The 22,724-nt window shown below is 39.5% G+C and overlaps 2 protein-coding genes across 4 annotated transcripts; one reads left to right on the top strand and one right to left on the bottom strand.

The window, feature by feature from the left end:
* The first annotated feature begins 374 nt into the window (after window positions 1–374).
* FAM221A (family with sequence similarity 221 member A) lies at window positions 375–20,310 on the top strand. 3 transcript variants are annotated; one of them, XM_054564607.1, is made up of 7 exons: window positions 375–439; window positions 2,823–2,996; window positions 6,720–6,910; window positions 9,279–9,485; window positions 14,224–14,331; window positions 16,562–16,644; window positions 20,180–20,310. In XM_054564607.1, the coding sequence occupies exons 1-7, from the start codon at window positions 375–377 to the stop codon at window positions 20,246–20,248; spliced, it is 897 nt and encodes a 298-aa protein (XP_054420582.1). In that variant the 3' UTR covers window positions 20,249–20,310. The 3 variants fall into 3 exon arrangements, with proteins under 3 accessions (XP_054420582.1, XP_054420584.1, XP_054420583.1); XM_054564609.1 differs by lacking the exon at window positions 2,823–2,996; XM_054564608.1 differs by lacking the exon at window positions 14,224–14,331.
* On the bottom strand, window positions 4,918–5,346 carry LOC129063495 (60S ribosomal protein L35a-like). Its single transcript, XM_054564610.1, has one exon. The coding sequence runs from the start codon at window positions 5,314–5,316 to the stop codon at window positions 4,984–4,986; it is 333 nt and encodes a 110-aa protein (XP_054420585.1). The 5' UTR covers window positions 5,317–5,346; the 3' UTR covers window positions 4,918–4,983.
* Window positions 20,311–22,724: the final 2,414 nt, after the last annotated feature.

Genomic DNA, 22,724 nt, shown 5'->3' with positions numbered 1-22,724 from the left:
TTGTGTAATAAGCCACGTTCTCTGCGTCCATTATATGCAAGGAACTGCATTCCCTTGTGCACGCCACTTTCCAGAGACGTGCTAACCTAGGGAGAGAGATGGGCAAGGTTTGTGGAAGGCGGTGAGTACCATCCCTTGGGATGTGGGACTCTGCTTGCAGACAGTGGGTGTCTCGCGCCCGCGTGGGCGGTCGGGGTGTGGGTAGCGCGCGCGCCCTGCCTCCGTCAACGCGGTCTTCGGGCCGGCCAATCGGAAGGCGGGCGGGAGGGGGCGCGGCCTGGCGGGGCGGGGCCGATCTGTCTGCGGCCGAGTCCTCCCACGGCACTGCGGGCTCAGAGCGCGCCGCGCCGAAGCCTTTCGCTTCCCTGCGGGCCATGGAGCGGCTGACGTTGCCTCCCGGCGGCGCGGCGGCAGTGGACGACTACCTGGAGTACCGGAGGTGAGGCGGAAGCTCCGGGGAGCGCGGTCGCCCGGGGCGGGCCATTCCGCGTTGCTAGGGGAGCGACAGGATGCAGGCAGCGGCCGGGCGCTCGCCGGCTGGGTCCCTGGAATCCGTTCCCAAGCTGTTCGGGGAGGCTTCCATTGATTTCGAGTTTCGTCTTTCTGGAACTAAATATTGTAATGATACGCAATACCTAACTCATAAATCTCTTCCGAGACTGTTTATAAGGTCTCCCGCTCCGGCCTCTTCCAAGAAGGATTATAAACTCTAGATTTATGCAAAGGTCCCACTGTTTTTCCTAAACGGCCATTTAAGAATTACACATGGAATACTCGGGGCCTATAAAAGTGAGCAGACGTTAACTTTGCATGTTAGTGTAGCGGTAGGGTGAGTCGTAAACTTCCAGGCGTGATCTCTGTCCCAAGGTGCTGGTTTTGGGAGAAAGACGCCGACTGATGGAGTTTGGGTGGTTCTGGAACTAGTCCTCTCCCGAAACTAGAAACGCAGTCGCCCCTTTGGCCCTGACCAAGTCTGGTGCTTCTGCGACGACGGGTTCTTTTTGCGGTCTCCCAAAAAAGGTTTTTGACAGTTGGGAAACCGGGTGAGTGGGAATTACTGGAGAGAAACAGGCCGGAGGATGCACTGTTGGGGAGACAAAGTGTGTGTTATAAGTGGGAAGCAACATAATCAGTTCCCTCTGGGAAACCTGAGCGAGAGGGGCCTCTCTGCATAAAGGTGGCTGCCTAAAAACACTCAGGGGTGTTTGGGGAAACGTGTTTTCTGTCTGGCTGTCCTCCCTCTGTTTCCTGGTGTAGTTGAGTAACGCCTAGAAATGGGAATTCTGAGCCAGAAAAATGAATCTGAATAGCTTGATAGGTCAGGGCTCATCCTGGGTTCAGGTGGGTCCAGGTAACCCAGGAGTCCTGTGCTCAGAATGGGTTCCACCCAGCCCTCACCCAGGGGCAGAGCTGGCTCCTTTAGCCTCCCCGTCTCCAGGGCTTTTAAACACTGGGACCAAGTTGCTGGGTCCTGGCGTTGACTGATAACTTAGGTATTTAGGTGTTTAGACGTATGGATTGTGGTCCTCCAGTTGTCTCTTACTTGGTCAGAAAACGTTAGGGCCTGGTGGAAAATTATTTTTGCAAACATGAATAACCTGGAACAATTCCTTTGAAAAGTTAGAGCCTGCTAGTGCAAGTGTAACAATGATGGACCAGCTGTGTAGCACCACCTGGGAGCTTGTTAGAAATGCAAACTCTCAGGCCCACACTAGACCATCAATCTTGAATCCACATTTGGACTAGATCACTTGAGGACTGTGTAAATACAATAAAGTTTCAGCTGCACTGGGTTAGAATCTAGATATGAATGATCTCTTTAAAAACTTGAATTGATTTTAAGATCTTTTCAGTACCTGTTGATACACTTCTTGGTAGTTATAACAAAGTGAAATGGCTCAAAAATGATCTCAGAATAAAATGCCCCCCCACTATTTTTTTTTTTTTTTTACTATTGTGTATCTAAATTATTTAAGGAAGAAGGTTGTGATGGTTTCATAGCTCCCGAATTGGTTTTATTTATCTACCTCAGCTAAAGGCTTGAAAGTATGGAAAAAGGTATAGATTGCACAATAAAGTATGCAGCATTCTGCAAACAACACTGTTCATGACTTTTGAAAGGTATATATATTCGAGGAGAAATTTCTTCAATTTTGAACAAATACTTTTAATTGTGATACCTTTTCCTTCAGGGAGGCCACCTCTCAATTTCTTAAGAAATTTTGGTGGCTTATTTTTTCTCATAAAATTTGGAGGTCTTACTTCTGGAGTTGAACAATGATGCACCTCATTACTCGGCAACAGGTGTGGGTTTAAGCTTGTGCAGGTCCAAGGGTGTTTGTGGGTCTCGCATTAAAATCCTGGCCAGGGTTTAAGGTCAGGTATGGACATTAGTCATATTGTCTTCTGCATTGATTTTTTGGATACTATTGTTTTGCGGGGGGTGTTACTGTTTTTAAAAGAGGAAAATGTTAGAATTTTTAGCAGTTTAGGCTCCCGCTTTTAATGTGAAGAATGAGCATGTTTGCTTCAGAATCAGAGAAACTGAGGTGAGTATGTGGCAATTCTCCTTGTGGTAAACCTAGATCAGTAAAGTCCGATTTTATGAATTCATTTACTTTCTTATTTATAATCCTCTTTTATATGGGAAGCAAAAGTTTTATTACCATTGTGTGTAATTACGCTATTAACATAAACCTAAAGTAAAAATTTAGAGCCATAGCAGCCTTTGACTATACAAGTATAGTTTAATTTTAGAGTATAATATTTTTAACCTGGAAAATAAATAATCAAGGCTTAAGAGAAGCATTTCTTTGTTGTAGAATTGTGGGTGAGGATGATGGAGGGAAACTTTTTACTCCTGAAGAATATGAAGAATACAAAAGAAAAGTTTTACCTATGCGCTTACAGAACAGATTGTTTGTGAGCTGGCGATCACCAACTGGAATAGATTGTAAACTCGTGGGCCCAGAGACACTGTGCTTTTGTACACACAGGTAAGATATTTTATTGCTAGGTTTTCTGATGATCAGAAAACATAAAACTGTAGCAGAACATATTTTCCTTCTATAAATAACATTACTTGTGATAATCAAGAAACAGTTAAAATAGGCATTTATATTTTACACTAGAAATTATTTAAAATTTTTTTTGCTATAAGTAAAACATTCTATTATACCCTATTGTAACTCGTTACAGTCCATTACCTTAAGTATCTCTTCTCTTCCCATTGGTAAAAACGGTATTGGTGCCCCTGTGGCTTTGCCAGGGGTCTCTCGGTTAGGATGGGAGCACAGTTTGCCTCTCCCACCACTGGACAAGGTGGGCAAGGGTGGGTCGTCAGACTGCAGACCTGCTTGAGCTGACCAGGTCCTAAATGTGCAAAAAGAAGCATTTCTCCTCAAATTTTCTAATATTGCTTTATACTTCAAGAAATGTGTTAATACTGTTCAAAAAAAAAACAAAAATACTAAGCACAGAGGTTTTTATTACACATGATCCATTTCCAAGAAAAGCACATGGAGCAAAGGCAATATATGAAGCCCCAATCCTTTTCTTTCATTCTTTAAAAAATTTATTGATTTGAGAGAGAGACAATGAGGTAGATAGATAGAGAGTGAGAAACATCAATTTGTTCTTTCACTTACTTAGTATTCACTGGTTGATTCTTCTGTGTGCCCTGACCGAGGATCGAACCCACAACTTTGGCATATTGGGTTCATGCTCTAACCCAGAGGTCCCCAACCTCTGGGCCATGGACTGGTACTGGCCCCGGCCTGTAAGGAACTGGGCCCCACCGCAGGAGGTGAGCTCCAATGTAATGCATTTCAATCATCCTGAAACCATTCCCTCCCCACCCCGGCCTGTGGAGAAATTGCCTTCCACGAAACCAGTCCCTGGTGCCCCAAAGGTTGGGGACTGCTGCTCTAACCAACTGAGCTACCTGGCCAGGAGGAGGTCCCGATCCTTGTTGCCTATTGCCTGTACCTGAGATTTGCATTTGGCAGCGTTTGCTGTGTTCTACTTTAAATTTTACCACTGTCACTGGGCACCGTTGTAAAGCTCAAAAGGACAAAGCTCTTCATGGAAAAGTCACTGAACCTGTAGGTAACAACTTCAACTTTCTATTCCAGAACAACCATGAAGGAGAACCACCCTCCTCTGATAGTTTTTGGCACTCTTTTATGAGACATTCTATGTAGTTGTTATTTACAGACTTGCAGTTTGCTAAAGGTTGTTAGGCAGTTGCTAGGATACGATGAGTAATGTTTTATATAGATTGACTTGAAATTTATTTAGTGACTCCACCTAAAAGCACTATGGATGTCTTTCAGAATTCATTCATGTTACCAATTCATGTTAGTTTCAATTATTATTCTTGTACAAATTTAGTGCCCCGTCTCTTTTTTATTTATGCTTATACAACATGGAATTAACCTTTAAAATGGACCCAACTCAACTTTGATGAAAGAGTTCTTTAGTACGGTTCAACAAGTGAGCTCTCTTGTCAACACAGTCTTTTCCCCCCTGTTATAAAAATGAAACATGGTTATTAGGAAAATGAGGAATATATAGAAAAGTAGAAGGAAGACTCACCATCCAAAGCCAGCTGCTGTTAATACATTATACTATATTCATGTAATTTTTAATTTACAAAGTTAGTTTAGTTAATTATGTATGCATATAAATATTGAACCAGTTTTTCATGGCAGGATCACAGAAGTGTGTTTCCACATTGTTACATATTAATCACAAGCAAGATTTTTTTTTTTTTTTACTCTTTAAAATAGATTTTATTTACTTATTTTAGAGAGGGAAGGGAGGGGGAAAGAGGATGAGAACCACTGATGTGTGAGAGAAACATTCACCAGTTGGCTCCCGTTTGCTTCTTGACCAGGGACTAAATCAACCTGCAACCCAACCATGTGCCCCAACCCAACTGAGCCACACCAGTCAGGGCTGTTACTTGCTTTTCAGTTAAGTTTAAATCCTTGAGGGGTACAGCATTACACGGATTCTGTGTCCAATGGCCTTAGCACGAAGATTGCTTCGGAATTTAGCACGGACCATGCCACTGTTGCCATGAGCACGAGTTACCTTTCCCCAGATGACTCTGGTTTTGTTTGGTTTACCACCAGGAGTCACTGTCTTGTTCTTTGCTTTGCACACATAGGCACATCTCTTGCCCAGATAGAATTCAGTTTCATCTCGAGCATAAACACCTTCAATTTTAAAAAGAGCTGTGTGTTCCCTCTGGTTCCGGAGACCCCATTTATAGCCAGCAAAAATGACCTTGGACCACAGCCTTCCAGACATACTTGTCGTTGTAGAAGTCCTGTTCCCAGCAGGGCGAGCACCCGTTCTTGGGACGTCAGGGGACCAATACCATCAGTTCTACATCTCCTCCATCCTGTCCTCCCTGCTGCTGGAATTCACAGCAGTCAATGCCTAGCTCAGCCTCCGTGCCACAGCAGTGCCTCGCCGACATATGCGCTGGAACCCACTGCAGTTGTTTACCTCCAAAATTCAGCAGCAAGAACAACAAGCAAGATTTTTAATACTGCCTTATATTCAAGTTAGTTCATTGTGTGTCCCCGGAGGTGTGAGAGTGTCCTGGGGGTGTACGAGCTGGAGGGGCAGGTTAGGGAAAGGGCAGGCTCCAATTCCGGCTCTTTCCCTTGCTTCAGCCAACTCTGCTTTTATCCATTTTATATTTTATATTATGGTTCTGTAAAAGATATTATTTGAAAAACGGGTTTCACTGATAAAAAGTTTAAAAACCGTTGCCTTGCAATTTATTTAACCACTCCCTTGTTATGAGTATGGTGTGTGTGTGTGTGTGTGTGTGGTTATATGTATATAGTTATAATACGTACTGTTGCTAATACTATCTTTATGCACAAAGCTCTCTACATGGAATTCTTTTCTTGGGGTATATTTTAAAAAGTGAACTGTCTGGTTTAAAGGATGGGTGGATCTATTTAAGTTTTCTTGCAACACTAAATGGGATTGGTTCTTTTGTAACACTCTAGGCTGCATTGTGAATTGTGTATAGTTAAAAAAAGCTTTGGCTCTCTTTACTAAGTGAAAAATGATATCTTGTTATTTTAACTTTTATTTTTGAGATTTAATATTGAGAATAATAAATTTAATAGTATTTTAGTGAGAATCATCTTATGAGACAGGAGTAGTTTAAGAAAATTACTTAGTGTTTTAACAGAGAGCGTTGGCTTTTGAAAATGTTGATAATTTATTTTGAAGGTAAAAGTTAAAAATTAAATTATATTAAAATAATTTACATTAATATATGTTTATTGAACTGGTTTCAGTCTTAAATAGCAAATCTGTAGAAATAAATTTAAGTAATGCACCTTAATAAAAAGAATTTTTATGAAGAATTTATTTCGTACTCTTATATGTGTTTCCATATTAAAGAATCTGTAGTGGTATGTGTTTTAACAGGACCATATGATATTTCTTTGTATATTGCTGCGATAACTAAAAATAAAAACCTAAGAGTAAAGATTTTCTCTGACCAAAGCAACATAGCTGCCAGAAATGCTGCAGGTAGAGGAGTTTATTTCCACCTTACTAACAAGAACAACGAAACAAAAATAAAATAAAAGGAATCATTCTGCATTTAACAGAATAGGAATATTAATTTCTGGCATTACCTGTATTGTGTTTTTCTGTCTTTCCTTTTATTGACTTTTTTCTAGGTATAAACAACATAAAACTGACTTTGAAGCAGTCCCACCGCAGCGCCCCATTAGCCTGCCGTGCCGAGTGAGGGGCTGCCCGTGCGGGGCTTACAGTTACGTCCCGCTCAACGGTGCGCAGCCCGTGCGCTGCAGGTGCAAGCACTTTGCGGATCAGCACAGCGCCGCGCCTGGCTTTGCGTGCAACGCCTGTGAGTTACATTGTTACAGTCACACCAACAGCATGTTTGTATTTGTTTATTAAATTGTTCTTGTGTCTTTGTGCGAGTTTTATTCAGCTATAGAGTCAATATGAAACAGAAGAATTTGGTGGGTAGCTACTCTAAAATTTTATTTTTGTGGTAAAATTCCAAGTTACTTGTATGCTTTGCAGTCATAAACCCTAATCTTATGTAATTTAAATCAGTGAAGTAGATTTTAAATAATTACTAGAAGTGATTTGATTCAAATTTTTGAATAATGGGAGTTTTATCCAGTAAATTCTTTTACAATTTTTTTTTAAAATCCTCACCTGAGGACATTTTTTTTCATTGCTTTTGGAGGGAGGAAGGGAGAGAAAGAAACATCGATGCAAGAGAGAAGCATTGATTGACGGCCTCCAGTGGTGTCTGGACTGGGCAGGGGATGACCCCGCAATCGAACCCGCAGCCTTTTGGTTACGGATGATGCTCCAACCAACTGAGCCACACTGGCGAGGGCCTTTTATAGGGTTTTAAAAAGGATTTTATAAGTAGGAAAAAAAAATAGAATTTGCTGGTAGGGTATTATGTTCTTGCTTAAAACAGAGATTTTCAAACTTTTTCATCTCATGGCACACATAACCTAATTACTAAAATTCTTTCTGATCACAAAGAATAGGTATAATTTTGCTTTATTCAGACTGGATGGCTATTGTTGTGCTGGCTGTTGTCATTTTTTTATTTGCTAATCCAAAGGAAAAGAGCTTGGTGTCCCTGACTAAATACTCAGGTATTGCATGTTTTAAAAATTTTTATGGTACACTAGTGTGCCTAGCATGCTGGTTGAAAATCGCTGGCTTAAAACATGCTTGTAGGTTGATAAGGAAGGCGAAATGTAGCATGATAATTTTCACACTTTGTATGCGATAGTGGCCTTATCTCAATACCTAGACCCAAATCCCAGTCCCCATCTCATATGCCTTTTCACTTGGTCATAAAAACCCTGTAAAAATTCAATAAAATTCAATAAAAAAAAACCAACTTTTGAAAGAGGCTATTAATCCAGTATTTATTTTCAGGAGATAGTTATTCCAGTTGTTTTGCAGTAGCTTGAATTGAAATCTTATGATGAAATACATTATAAAGCATTTTTAATGACAGTGGTAGAAATAAATGTATTTCATTGGCTAAGTATGGAAGTAGTTGGATAAGACTTATTTCATGCCTCAATTCCCATACATATTTGTCAGAAGTATGAGTGTGTGAAGATTTTATTAATGGTGTATCTGGCCTTCCTATCAGTAAGGTGTTTTTTTTTTTAATCTAACAATTTTACTAAGATATAATTCGCATACCATACAACTCACTCATTTCAAGGCTATAATTTAATAATTTTTAATATATTCACAGAGTTGTGCAACCATCACCACAATACATTTTAGAACATGTTTTTCACCCCAAAAAGAAACTTCATACCCATTAGCAGTCATTTCTTATTCCTCTCGCCCCCTGACCTCAACCCTATGCAACCAATAATCTACTTTCTGTCTCTGAGGATTTGTCTATTCTAGACATTGCATACAAAGGGACTCACAGAATATGTGGTCTGTTGTGATGGTAATCTTTAGCATAATGTTTTTATGATTCATCTGTGTTGTAGCGTGTATCAGTACTTCTTTCCTTTTTATTGTTAAACAGTATTCTGTTGCATCCTTTCTTTGTCTACAGGTTGGCCTCCCAATATGGCTTTTATGGGGAATTGATCCATAGAGAGGTTCCCACATTATCTTTCACCTGGTCCTGGCCCCTGGTTGTCCCCACCCCACCTGCTTTTAACTTACTATTCGAGAGAGAGCCTGCATTTCCTGGCTCTCCAGTACTCAGCCCACCTTCTTTTAGTCCTTATTGGCTTTAAAAAAAATATTATTTAAATTTATTGATTTTAGAGAGAGAGGAAGGGAGGAACAGAGAGAGGGAGAGAAACATCTATGTGAGAGCGAAACATCAGTCGCTTCTTGCACTCTCCCCCACTAGGACCAAACCTGCAAACCAGGCATGTGCCCTGAACAGGAATCAGACCCGTGACCTTTTGATTTAGGGGCTGGTGCTCAACCAACTAAGCCATACTGTCCAGGACAGTCCTTATTGGTTTTTCCAATATTTTTTTTCCTGCTACTATTCATTACTGCTTTAGAGTCTTTTAGAAATCAGAGCAGTGTCCAGGAGAGAGTTTGAGGTCTGGAGGTAACAGTTACAGGGGTTAAGGAGAGTACATGAGGAATCCAGATTTAGGTGATTTTGGCCATGTTGAGCACTGTTAGGATCGACAGCTTAGTACCTGTATTTAAAAACATTTAACTGCCTTTATGCCTTGATTCAGGTTCCAAGTGTTCAGGATTCCATAGTTGCTTCACTTGTGCTTGTGGTCAGCCTGCATATACCCACGACACAGTAGTGGAAACTAAGGAAGAAAGACTGGCTCAAGGAAAACCAGTGGGACGAGATGTTCCTTATGCAGCAATGGGAGGATTAACTGGCTTCAGCTCCCTGGCAGAAGGCTACATGCGGTTAGATGACAGTGGGATTGGTAAGTGGTGATACAGAAATGTGAGCTTGTCATGTTGTTTTTATGTGTGTTAACAATAGTGAAGCCTTATGTTTGTTTGGCACTTTATATTCTTTTTTTTTCCAGAAAACATTCTCTTATTTGATTTTTATTTTTTTAAAAAAGGTTTGACACTAAACAACAGGTGGTCATTACAGAAAATCTAGAAATCACAAAAGAGATCGATCCTTTCCCCAGTACTTGTACACAAATCCCGGCCCATAACCGCATTAGTTGTAGTACCTGAATAATATGTCCTTTATTTGATATTATCCTATTGTGTGCTATTTTTGCCACTATAACCATCTCATTTTGGACACACAGGTTTATGCCCATGTGTTAATATGCACACACATGTATACATGCAATCACACCAATAATACATGCTTGCATATATGTACACGTGTATGTGCATACAAATCTGCTTGCATATATAAAAGCTTTAAGCAATACAGGGAAAGTTTAATTGGACATACCTCAATTCATTGAAGGTAACCGTATTCTGAATTGAGTGGGATTGGCGAGAAGGATATGGTTTCTATTTAAATACTTTTGTGTGTGGGCTTTTTTGACAAGCATGTATTTTAATTTTTTCATTTCAAAAATTACATAAATATAAATGAATATTTTCTCATTATAAAAGATTCAAACCATAGAAATGAAGTACAAGCCCCCTTTGAACATTTGTCTTTACCCTAGATTCTTTCCCAGAGAGTAGTTTGTTGTCATTAATTGATACAAATTTTTCTTTTTAGCATACATTTTTACAGTTTACTTTTTTTAACTTAGAAAAAATTTAATGCTTTATAATTGTTATTTTTTTAAAAAGTCTATTATGTCAGGATATACTAGTCTACTTAATTCTTTCATAAAAATTAAGCAGAAAGATTTTATTTGTTAATTTTTAGAGAGAGGGGAAGGGAAGGAGAAAGGGAAAGAAACATTTATGTGTGAGAGAAACACAAACAGGTTGCCTCTTGCATGTGCCCCAGCCGGGGATTGGCCCGCAACCCAGGCCCGTGCCCTGACTGGGAATCCCAGCCGTGACCTTGCACTCTGGGATGATGCCCAACCAGCCGAGCCACCCAGTCAAAGTTACCTAATTCTTTTTAACTGCTGCATAGTATTCCACACTACAGATAGATCAGTTTATCTAGACTGTTTCCTTGTTCCTGGCATTTAGATTGTTATCATTTTTTCCCCCTTTATAAACAATTCTGCCAAAAATATCCTTGAACTTGCTTCCTTGTATATCAAATGAATTTGACTCTAAGGTAGATATAGAGGAGTAGAGTTTTGGGGTTGAAATATGTGCATATGTGAAATTTTATTTTTATTTTTTATTTTTAGAAAGGATTTTATTTATTTATTTTTAGAGAGAGGGGAAGGGAGGAAGAAAGACAGGGAGAGAAACATTGATCAGCTGCCTCTCGCACGCCCCCAGATGGGGACCTGGCCTGCAACCCAGGCATGTGCCCTGACCAGGAATCAAACCAATGACCTTTTGGTTTATAGGGTGGCACTCAGTCCACTGAGCAACACCAACCAGGGCTGAAATTTTGATATTTTCTGTCAAATTGCCCTTCAAAAATGCTTTCCTTGTTTATTCTTCCTGTAGTAATGTTTTAGTTTGCCTATTTCTTCACATTTATGCTGATCATTGATATCATTAAACTTAATTTCTGCCAGTTTCATATGTGAAAATGTTATTGTTTCCATTCGATTTCCTGGTTATTAGTGAGATGAGAGTCTTCTTGTATGTATTGGCCACTTTATTTTCTGTGAGTTGTTTGTTCATATACTTTGTTCATTTTTGTTTTTATCTTTTCTCATTGATTTATAAAAAGTCTTACATAGTCTGTGTACTAATCCTTTGTTATTTATTTTGTGGGTATACTTTTCCAATCTGTCATTTGTCTTTTAGTATTTTTTTTTAATAGTTTCTAAATTTTGGGGGCAGGACTTCTCTGCTCCAATTTTATAAACATGTTTTTCATTTTACTTTAATATTTAATTACTTTGTTTTTATGTTTAGGTTTTTCAGACATCTGGAATTTATTTTTTGTGAAAGTATGAGGTGTCGTTTAACTTCAGTTTTTGTCCAAATTGATGACAAGTTATCTTTCCCAAATAATTTGAAACTTTGTCATATTCTGTCACACTTTCTGTTTTGTTCCGTTGGCTGATTTTTCTGTCCTGTGCCAATATTACCTATTTTTGTTATTCTTCATAGTATGTTTTGATATTTGGTATTTCTCCTGTTTGTGTTTTTTTCCCCCAAGATTGCATTGATATATTTGTGCTTCTCTTCTAATTTTATAAGTAGGTTGTTAAATTCCATAAATAAATCCTTTTTCAATATTTATGGGGGCATGATTCTATTAGGTACATGCAATGGTTACAGAAAACCCAATTACCAGTGGCAAACAATAATGAATGATAAAGATGTTGATGAAGAGGTGGAATTTCTGTCAAATTGCCCTTCAAAAATGCTTTCCTTGTTTATTCTTCCTGTAGTAATGTTTTAGTTTGCCTATTTCCTCACATTTATGCTGATCATTGATATCATTAAACTTAATTTCTGCCAGTTTCATATGTGAAAATGTTATTGTTTCCATTCGATTTCCTGGTTATTAGTGAGATGAGAGTCTCATCTGTTACCTATCTGTTACCTCATTTAATCCTCACAGCAACTCTGAGTTGGGTGCTATTACAGATGAGGAAACTCAGCAGGGAAGTAAAACATCTTGTTCTGTGTTATTCAGCTAGTAAATGGTAGGATTGGGCTCAACCCAGGTTGTTCTGCGTGCCTTAGTCTGCCTCATTGTTGTCTATTTCTGTGCAAGTGCCATACTGTTTTCATTACTACAACTTTATAACGAATTGACATTTATGACTTTGCAGTGTTATTTCAGAATTTTCCTGACCTATTCTTATCTTTTAATTATTTTAGAACTCTGGCATCATTTTTAAAAACATTGTATTATTACAAAATCGTTCTATTATATTAGTTGATATCACATTAAATAGTGTTGGAAGAATTGATATTTTAAAATGTTGAGTCTCTTCAATTATTTGTCTCCTGTGTGGCTAAGTAGAATTCTGAAGTTATCTTCATAAAAGTCCAGCACAATTCTTAATTTTGTTTATAGGTATTTTATCTTTTTATAGGTGTCATACATGGGCTCTTATACTTCCTGTATATTCTCTAACTGATTATTGTTTGTTTATAAAAAACAAGTGTTTTATGCTGCTTTTGTTACTAGCAGCATAAAACTGTACTTTATTATTACTATACTTAATCTTAGGGTTTAAAATGTTTAGTTGACTTTGCAAATAATGATATTTTTGCCTTTTCCTTTCCAATATTTATGACTCTTCTTACTCTTGACTAACTAAAATGGCTTGTACTTTCAGAACAATGCTAAATAATAGTGGTTGTAGCTGACATCTTTGCCTTTTGTGACTTCTAGTATTTTATCACTTAAGAATCTTGATAATGTAAGGAAAGAAAACCTACCCACTTTGGCCCTTGAGGAAAGGTGCAGGGGAAGACAGGTAAGAGTGAGGAGAGGGAACATAAGATATTTTTGCCTTGACCTCAGCTATGGGGAGCCTGAGGTAGACGGACGCCTGCTCTGTCAGCCACTTGGTGTCCTGGACAGATGTGGCCCCTGCTGGAATTTGGCTCCTTTGCCTTGCTGAAGGAGTCCTGAATCCCCAGCTCTTAACTGAGCTCTGAGGCACTGGGCTTGCCATGGTGTCTGTCATAACGAGGGGCAAGGGTGACCCCAGAGCAGAGCGAGAGGTGGGTCCCTTGAGCCCTGGGGATTCAGTAGAGGAAGCAGCAGGCATCGAGGGGTCTGTGCTTCCAGTGAGAGTTAAGTGTGGCTGCCAGGCCCTGGCACGCCGGGAGACTAACTTCCTGCTTAGGCGAGCCCTGAGTGCTTCAGCTTGGTGGTGCGCACAGAACCAAGGACCGCACGAGGCCCTGGCTGGACCGGAGCTCCCCTCCTCTGTTCCCACGGCCGCATGGGGTGGGGGCCGAGGCGGCAGGGATCTGAAAGGCGGAGCAATTGCCTCACAATGTTTATGTAATAAGAAAGGATGAACTTTTAAAACCCAATGGGACTGAGAGTTTCTTTTCTTTCCCTCCACCTGCAGGATGTGGGGGAGGTGGGGGTTTGTGAAGAAGATAGAGCACTTATAAATAAATTTTCTTTGCGCTTCCTTCTTTTTGGTTCATAAGTCATATTTAGCAGTTGGTCTTTGTAGTGTGTAGTTGTGGATGTTTCTTCATTTCATTGAAGGAGGTTTCTTTATTTTTCATACTTTGTTTTTAGTTGTTTTCCCAGTGAGGAATAGAGTAAAAATACTCTTATTCTGCCCTCTTAAACTAGAGGTTCTTTATCAGAAATGTCTTGCTTTCGATAGTGTTTTATAACTATGTTAATGTTCTGTACTCTTTGCTGACACAATTACATTTGTGCAGTATATATTCTTTTTCCATGAAAAAGGTCTCTGAGAAATACAAAAATATTTTTACCCATTTGCCCTCACTTTATATAGCTGGTAAAAATATAAATAAAAATTTCCTTTTTATAGAAGGGACTTTTATAATGATTTTGATGAAGTTCTACTTTATTTCACATTTGAAATAAATTCTTTGCCTCCTAACAAATGAGATTTAATTTTCATTCTTCATGTATTTTGTTACCAGGCGCACCTTCAGCTGAATTTTTAGACTCTCCGGGTACGGCCATGGACCACCCATTTCTAAAAGCACTTCAAGCATCATCTAGTTCTTCTCCAGAAACACGAACAGATGGTAATGAAATTAAATGGAGAAACATGTTTGAATGTAGGAAATAAGAATATTGATTGATTCATTGGTGGCTCTCTTTTTTTCCAGTATTACCACAATTTGATGATCATTTTACAAGTATTTTTTTATTGGCCAGGCACTGAGAAATAGCAAGAAACTTTATTTTTTTATTGGGAAAAATTGCTAAGTCTGAGAATTATGAGGATTCAGATAATGCAATAATTTGAAGTTTTAAAACCTTATTTTAGTACGTTATTGCTTTGCTGTGTGAATAAGAGGGCCGTTTAATGGACTAATTGCCTTGATCATTTAGGTTCTTTCAAAGAGGACGTATGTAATCCAGTAATAATTATAGGTTAGCAAGGTTTTATCATTTATTAATTACAACTTTAAAATGAATAGAATTCATTTTAAGCACTACTATTTTATTTCCTTTACTGAAAGCAGGACTAAAAACATTGAAGAAGGAATTTGTATGATTTATTAGATATTTAATATTTAAAAATACTTTAAAATGAGAATTTTCTTTGACTTATTGGTATTTCCGTACAGTCTTTTCACGTACCCTGCTTTCTTCCCAAGAGATTTTAAGGCTGCCACGGACAAAAACCACACAGTGAAGTGTGGTGAAATAGAGACAGAAGAGCAAGGCCAAGGGAATGGACACAACTGCGTCCACATCCAGGGCTGCTGTAATTGCTGCATTAAGCTTAAGCTTTGACAGAGTGTAGTGGCAGCCAGGACACAAAGGAAGATGTGATCAGTTTAATACTGGTCATTGTTAGAGAGGAAGAAACTCCCCAGCCCTGCAGTCACCACACTTTGTCCGTGTCCATGAGTCCTTTTTCCTATTTTTTTTTCTCACAAAAAACAAGTGCTGGGTTTTAAAGATGCCTATATAGTGACCCTCAGTGATGCAGTGGCCCAAAGTCTTTAGAAACTTTATTTCAGCAAATGCAGCTCATTTCTAATAGTCACCTTTGATAAAAGTAGTAGTATACCATTTGCCAGATAATGAATTTTTTCCATTAAAATGCAAGTCAGTGAAGGTGATTTTGCAAGAGGCTTTGCGCAGATGATCTGTCCAACATGATCCAGGGAACAACGCTGGGTTTTCAGATGAATGGATAGATAGCACATGTTCTAAACAATTTTTCTTATTTCTCTCAACAAGGCTTTTGTTAGAGAGTTGACAGAGTTGTGTGATTTTTCTGTGGCTGTTTGAGGGTAAATCCATGTGTATAAAAAATGAGAACAGGTGTTCAGGTTACAAAGGGACCCAACCAAGCCTTTCACCTGAAATATAGGTGAACTTTTCCATGGAACTAGGCTCTTGGTGTACCCAGAACTAAAACCAGATTTTCCTTCTGGGGCAATTTAAAATTTCTTTCAGCATGTAAACTAGTACTTGATTAGTTTTAAAAAGTGAATACCATGGAAAGTGGTTAAAATTATTTTAGCTTTGAAAAATTTCAAAGCAGGTAGAATCAACATTATGGTTGCCTACACAGACTGTCTCAGTCCGTTCAGGTGGCTATAACAAAATGCCACAGGCTGAGTGGATTATAAACAGAAATTTATTTCTGACAGTCCTGGAAGCGGAGGAATCCAAGATCAAGGTGCCAGCAGGGCTGTGTTCTAGTGAAGGCCCTCTTTCTGATTACAGCTGGCCCCATCTCATTGTGTCTCCAAATGGTGGGAGGGTGGAGGGATCCCTGCGGGGTCTCCTTTATAGTAACACTAATTCCACTCGTCAGGGCTCCATCCCCGAAGGCCCCACATCCTAAGACTGTCATATTGGGCATTAGGATTTCAACATGTGAAAGCTTTGTTGGGGGGACAAACATTCAGACCGTAGCACTTCTATAATTACTCCTGTGATTATATTATCTGTTACAGTGGTACATGCATTTCTAGGTTAGCTATAAAATATAAAATGTAATTAAACAAAGCTAAGTGCTCTTATATGAAATAGCCATATTGTGTTATTTAGTATGAACCAGTTGAATATTTGCAGAATGTTTGCCAATGAAAATTGCTTTTGTCTTATGATGTGCTGCTTTCTAAAAAAGAATTAGATGGTAGGATAAGTTCTCCACTGAGACCATTTCAGGTTTGAAAAATAAAAAAAGTATCACGAGGTAGGAGGAAAGTTTTCTTTCATTTTGTTTTTCAGGAAAATTTATAATTATAGAAATATATTAGTTAGAATTATTATTTTCCCCTTTATTAGTAGGTACAAGTAGTCAAGTTTCTTCTTTGAGGAGACCTGAGGAGGACGATATGGCTTTCTTTGAAAGACGGTACCAGGAAAGGGTGAGTCTGTGGAGAAATCTGCTTACACTAAGCATTTACTTGTAACAAAGACACTATAGAATGATTATATATTGATTGTGGGTTGTCATGAAAAATAATTTATGAAGTTTTTACTTATAGCTGGTGTTAGACCTTAGGGCTTATTTATAGCTATTCAGAGAGAAACAGGACTAATGAATAATATGATGGTACACTGGTTAATTTATGGAGGTCATTAAGATTGACTAAATATACAAATAAAATGGTCAGTGATAACCATCAGCAGATTTGTAAATTATGCATATCTTGAATTCATAATATATTCATAGTAGTTTTTCTTAGAAACTTCTAGGTATATTCATATCAAAGTTAAAATTACTCAGTAGACTTCGGGTAATGGAACACTAATCATAAACGTATTTTAACATTTTCTAGGTCTCAACAACTACAGTACTGAAGTGTTCCCAGATTTCAGTAATGATAATGTTTATCAGTTTTCCACCACACTGTGACTCCTTAGGGATAAGTGTAGTATTTTATTCTTCTTTGTATTTTCACCAGAACTAAGTATAGTGCCTTGTACATAATAGGTTTTCAATAAATATTTATGGAAAAAATAGATAAAATTGAGATTCCTTTCATGCATGTTAATTTACTTACACATTTGATATGTCTCAGGCAGTGCTCTTGTTTCAGAGTTTTGTTTTTGTTTATAGCTGGATGAAAGGATGTTGGCTTAATGAGGTGTGGGGGATGTTTTCCAGCCATATGGCACATTCCCCAGAGTGCTCTCTTTAGGATTATTTTATAGTCATGGGCATTTGTTATCTCTCCAACTAGGTCGTAAGTTCCTTGAAAGAAAAGACTCCTGTCACTTTTTGTCATATCCTCTACAACTCTTAGACAAGAGCTTGCTCAGTCACTGAAGGTGTGGAAAAAGGAGACCATTAAATTAATTCACCATCTGAGAGCAAAGGAAGTGAGTAGGGGACAGAGATTAGCTTGGTTTTTGTGATGAAGAATTTTAAAGTGGAGGGGAGAGTCCTCATATGATTTAAGGCAGAGCCAGAAAACAGCTTTCTGCAGTGATAGGTTGTAGCCATGACTCTGTAAGTCTAAGTTAAAGAAATTAAAATTTATTTCCTCAGTCATGCTTGCCACGTTTCGGGGGCTCAGTAGGCCCATGTGGGTAGTGGCTGCCTTACTGGGCAGTGTAGAATGTTGTTTTGGAAAGCTCTGGTCTAAGGCAAAGAGATGGTAGTGGGATCTCCGGGAGGAAGGTGAAATGGTCAGAGTGAGAACAGAAAGGGCTGCTCTTGCAGCATCGTTAAGGATAAACTTGTAATCAAATCAATAATCTGTTCTTGGAGCACACACGGTCGCAGCTCAATTTTAGTTTTTCCTTATGAGCTTATGAGGGACAGGGTTCTAGAACTGCCTTCCCTCCTCTAGAAGCGCAGGTAGTGTTGGCTGCGTTGAAAGCATGCCAGTGGAATTTGCTTGTGGGAAGATAATGGAAGGAGTTCTTATTGTGACTGGTGTATAGGATACTCCTGGCCCACCCAGACTGCTTGTTATAACTAGGCCGAGAATTTGTGGATTTATGAGATGTCATTTATAATGCTCTGCCTTGTATGATTTATGGATTTATGTGGTACAGCTTATAAACTCTCTAGTCTGTGTGATTAAGAGAGTATAAAAAATAAGAAGCTCAAACCTAAACAACTTCTGAGCTGACATGTTAGTACACATTGTTAGTGCTCTTTCTGTTACTTCCCAAAACCAAGACATGCACCCCGGAGGGGAGAGGGTTGGTCAGGAAATGCAATCGGATGGGCTCAGAGCCTTTACAAAGTAACGTTAGGCTTGTTCATACACACCCGGGAGAGAGATAATTGCGGGTTTGGTTTTCCAGACCACCACAATAAAGTGAGTATTGCAATAAAGTGAGAAGTAATCTCTTTGCTGGCAGAGGTCTTGCCCTCATTTTGTAAAAAACACAACATCTGTGAAGTGCAATAAAACAAGGTGTGCCTGTATTTCAAATGTGCAAACACTTCCTTTACTTTTGTTTGTTTAGCATCTTTGCCCTTTTTTGTGTTGCTATAAATTTAACACTTGGTCCTAAGTGAGAGGGGAAAGGAGAGTAACATTTTGTTTAGTGCTTATTGAGTATGTTAATCTTTATATACATGATCTTTTTTACACCTTCAGAACAACTTTGAGATGTGCCTGTTATTATGGCTTTTTTTTTAATACAAATGGTAAAACTGTTGGTTAAGTAACTTGCCTCAAATAGGTAGAAAATGATAGAGGTAGGGCTCAAATACTCTTCTCTCTGACTCCAACGCCTATAACCCTTGCCTTTGAATAGGGTGTACTTTGGGGTCCCTCAGATGACCTGTTGACTGATACAATATGCAAGAGTGATATGAGTGTATGATTTCTTTTCTCTTTAAATATTTTATTTATTTATTTTTAGATAAGGGGGAAGGGAGGGAGAAAGAGAGGGAGAGAAACATCAATGTGTGATTGCCTCTCGCACGCGCCCTCCCGGGGACCTGGCCCGCAACCCAGGCATGTGCTCTGCCCAGGAATTGAACCAGTGAACCTTTGGTTCGCAGGCCAGCACTCAGTCCACTGAGGCACACCAGCCAGGGCAAGTGTATACTTTCTAAATGAGGTTCTCAATCAATTCAAAGAGGAGAGAGAAGAAAAGATGGGAATGAGACAGAGATGAGAGTCATCCAATTTTATTATTAGAAAGTCGTTTATAATTTGATGAGATTGGGTAGAGTGTTTTTGCCAGGTCCCTGCTGGTTTCTTGATATTGATTCCTGTCACCTTAGAGGGGAGGAGGCCCTGCCCCGCCTTCCATGCCCCACAGTTTCTGTGCCCTTCTCTTGCGGGGTAAGGCAGTAGTGCTGCCTTGGGGACTGGTGTGTGAGTGTGGGCAGCAGTGAGGACGAGGCGGGTGGGCTTTCCGTTTGTATGTCTCTCCACCCTGCCAGCCCCCTCCATGGAAAGGGCTATGTGTTTCTAAAAGATCAGAAGGCTGCTGCTTAGGGTCTGCAACTTTCTTTGCTGCAGTTACAGTGGAGGACAGACTTCAGGGAGGTAACTATGGAAACCAGAATTATAGGAACTGCCCTTACTGTAGTTACATTCCAGGGGTAATCCAGCTGGTTTAGGTGTGTTCTGTTACCCTGCAAGTGTTAGTGCTTAGGCTGATGTAAGGTTAGGCGTTTCAGCTTAAAAAAACTGTTTTTAGTGGGAGTTAAAATTACTTTTATTCACTTTCTCCAAAGAAATGTTCATCATATGTTATTTTTATTAAAATGCTTCTGTAAAGTTGAATTCAAACCATATTTTAAAAATGCAATTTGGTCCCTTCAACTATCAGATTTTGGCTTTACTATTTACCAGCTTAACAACTGCTAAACAACTGTGAAGTGGCTGTGGTAAATAAAACATGAATTCAGATGAGGTATGCGCAACCTTTTTTCTTTAGACCATTTTACAGATTGTTATATCAACATATATTTTAAATTTACAGATAAAAATGGAAAAGGCTGCTAAGCATAAAGGAAAAGCACCGTTGCCATCAAACACAAAACCTTCATGAAGACTATTGGGGAAACAAAAACCATCATCCAAATATATCTTTTTTGTGTTTATTTAAATATAATACTGACATTTATTTTCTCTCAAATTATTTACTTCTTTTAGTGTACAAAAATGTCTCTTTGGGTGTTTCTTTAAGTGTGATATACCTTATATTTTATCAAAATTCATGATGTACTATTTTGTATGTACTTTTTTATCTCTCCTAACAAATGAGGTTATTTCCATATTAGTCAAAAGTATAGTAAATATCTTTGGTCTATCATAATTTAACTTTTTCCAAGTTATTTAAAAACATTAAAGATGTCATTGAGGTTTTTGAATAAATACGTAAGAGCCATTGTTTCATTCAAAATAGTAAGTTAAAATCCTTTTTTATTTTTTCAATTTTGTAATGTTGATTTGTTTTTAAATAAAAAACTATTTTAAAATTATATAATTTTCTAGTGATCTCTTCAGAATTTAAGGTGTTTTGTTAACTGTGCCTTGCACTTAGGTGTGTTGACACCTCTTGTGTGCCCCTTCAAATTCTCTTGGCCCTACGTTGTACTCCAGCACTACTGTGAAATATTCCAAGCAGGTGTCTCTCAGCTTCATGTGGAAGCCGTTTGATGGCTCTTTGTATTGGGACTGTGTCATTAATCTCCAGGGATCCTCTGACATCGTGGCTTGGGATGCCTACTGGAGCCCCTCTGCATCATACATATTTAAAAGACACGGGCGGGGGGGGGGGGGGGGGAGTTAATGACCTTGGGACCACCCTTGACTAGTGGGAGGTGGAAGCCAATAGGTAAATACTCTTCTTTCTCTCTGCTGGGAAGGCAATTCTGAGATGCCTTTCATGAATTTCCTCAGTCACCCAAAATAGTGGCCAATTTCATAATCTGTCCTTGTTTCAGCTTTCTCGCCTTCCCTTTTCCACTCCCCGGTTCCCTCATCTTGGTTCTGTGGAGGAGAGACTGTTCCATGGTGTGACTGCTGCTGGACCCACAAGCTGGACCTGGGCCAGAACAGAGATTGCTTCTCATAAACCCTCTCAGAGTCTGTGTGATCATAATCAGTACTTTTCTTCTGACATAAACTAGTACCTCTCTCGAGTCTCATGTCGTGCTGGTTCCTGGAACAGGCCGTTGTCCTGACCTGGACATTGTTCTTGTGCCTGGGACTGATCACATACCAGGACCCCCGTCCTTTCTGTCCTGTTCCATATAATTCTTTGGTGCCTGCCAAGCGGCACGGAAGATACCTACTTTGTTTTGCAGCTGCCCAAGATACGCTTTGTAGGTAAGTTTCCCTTAATAAACACTGTTAATTGCCAGACGAGAGTGGCCCGCCTCTTTCTTCAGTCCTTCCCTGCCTGCCGTTTGTGGAGGTACTGCAGATTTTCAGGCTTTGGGCTTTTCTTTGGGTCTGCGTGTACAAACAGGTTCTCAAAGATCACTTGCCAAATAAATTACCCATATGTAAACATTTGTCTTAGGCTTTGCTTTCGGTTGGAGGCGAGGGGAGAGGAGGGAAATGTGGTGCACCCAGCTAAGATGGGTGCCAGGAACACACTTAGAAAGCAAAACTTCAGGTTGGGATTCTGTGATTGGTTCATTCACTAGAGAGATGACAATAAAGACCCTATAGCTGTTGGTAAGCAGAGTAGTGATTAACTCCTGGCATGGAGCATTGCAGTTACTGCAATGGATTTGGGTCAAGTGCAGGTAGAAGATGACATCTTAGTCTGTACAGTAGTTGTGGCATTGCAGAAGAATGAGACTAATGGGAATTATAAAGATGGAGGTGTTGGTTAGCTATTAACTGCTTTAGAAACCCCAAACAAAAAAAATGACATAGGTTCATGTCAGCTGCTTAAGTCAGGGCACGCTGGCAATGCCACGGTGCCTCAGTAGCACACCTGCAGGCGATCTGTGCTGACAACTGCCCAAATCCAATGGTGAAGTGGCAAGGCCACCGTGGAAACTGCATGCACCGCCCCGATCATCACCTCCAACAAAGTCAGCATGCTGGCAGGATAAGGCTGGAACCCTGAATCGTGGGATGGGGACACTTGTGTTTGTGACCCTGATCTTGAACCCTCAGGTGTTCTTGAACTTTTGAACTGGCAGAAGCAGCCTCCTCCACTTTGCTAGAGCAGAGCAGCCTGTGCTTGCCAGCACATCCTGCAAAGGCTTTATCTAAGGCACTTGCATTGTAAGGTCACACTTGTGTTCCTCAATACCCACCCCTGCCACATCTTAATGACTTCAAGCTGATAACCAGGATTAGTTGGGTCTCATCATAAACTAAGTAGGGAAATTCAGTCCTTCCTCTAGGAGGATAGGTTACAATCTGAATGAACTGCAGATTCTTGTTAAAATGTATTGGCAGGAAATATGTCTGGGGGTAGATCTTTAGGGTGTTGGATCAGGGTATGGACTATAAGGCTTGAAAGAAGAGAGTGACATGAATATTCATATGTAAAAAAATGG

Source organism: Pteronotus mesoamericanus, unplaced genomic scaffold (genome assembly GCF_021234165.1).
Source record: "Pteronotus mesoamericanus isolate MK-2021 breed Mesoamerican mustached bat unplaced genomic scaffold, CSHL_Meso_final scaffold_85, whole genome shotgun sequence".
In the NCBI taxonomy this organism is placed as follows: Eukaryota; Metazoa; Chordata; class Mammalia; order Chiroptera; family Mormoopidae; genus Pteronotus; species Pteronotus mesoamericanus.
The sequence above is the reverse complement of the archived record's forward strand: the minus strand, read 5'-3'. Positions and strand labels throughout refer to the sequence as shown.

Coding starts and splice junctions, on each gene's coding strand:
- LOC129063495 (XM_054564610.1), bottom strand. CDS start 5,316: ATGTCTGGAAGGCTGTGGTCCAAGGTCATTTTTGCTGGCTATAAATGG.
- FAM221A (XM_054564607.1), top strand. CDS start 375: ATGGAGCGGCTGACGTTGCCTCCCGGCGGCGCGGCGGCAGTGGACGAC. Junction 6,911..9,278: donor TGGCTTTGCGTGCAACGCCT/GTGAGTTACATT, acceptor GCCTTGATTCAG/GTTCCAAGTGTTCAGGATTC. Junction 14,332..16,561: donor TCCAGAAACACGAACAGATG/GTAATGAAATTA, acceptor CCCCTTTATTAG/TAGGTACAAGTAGTCAAGTT.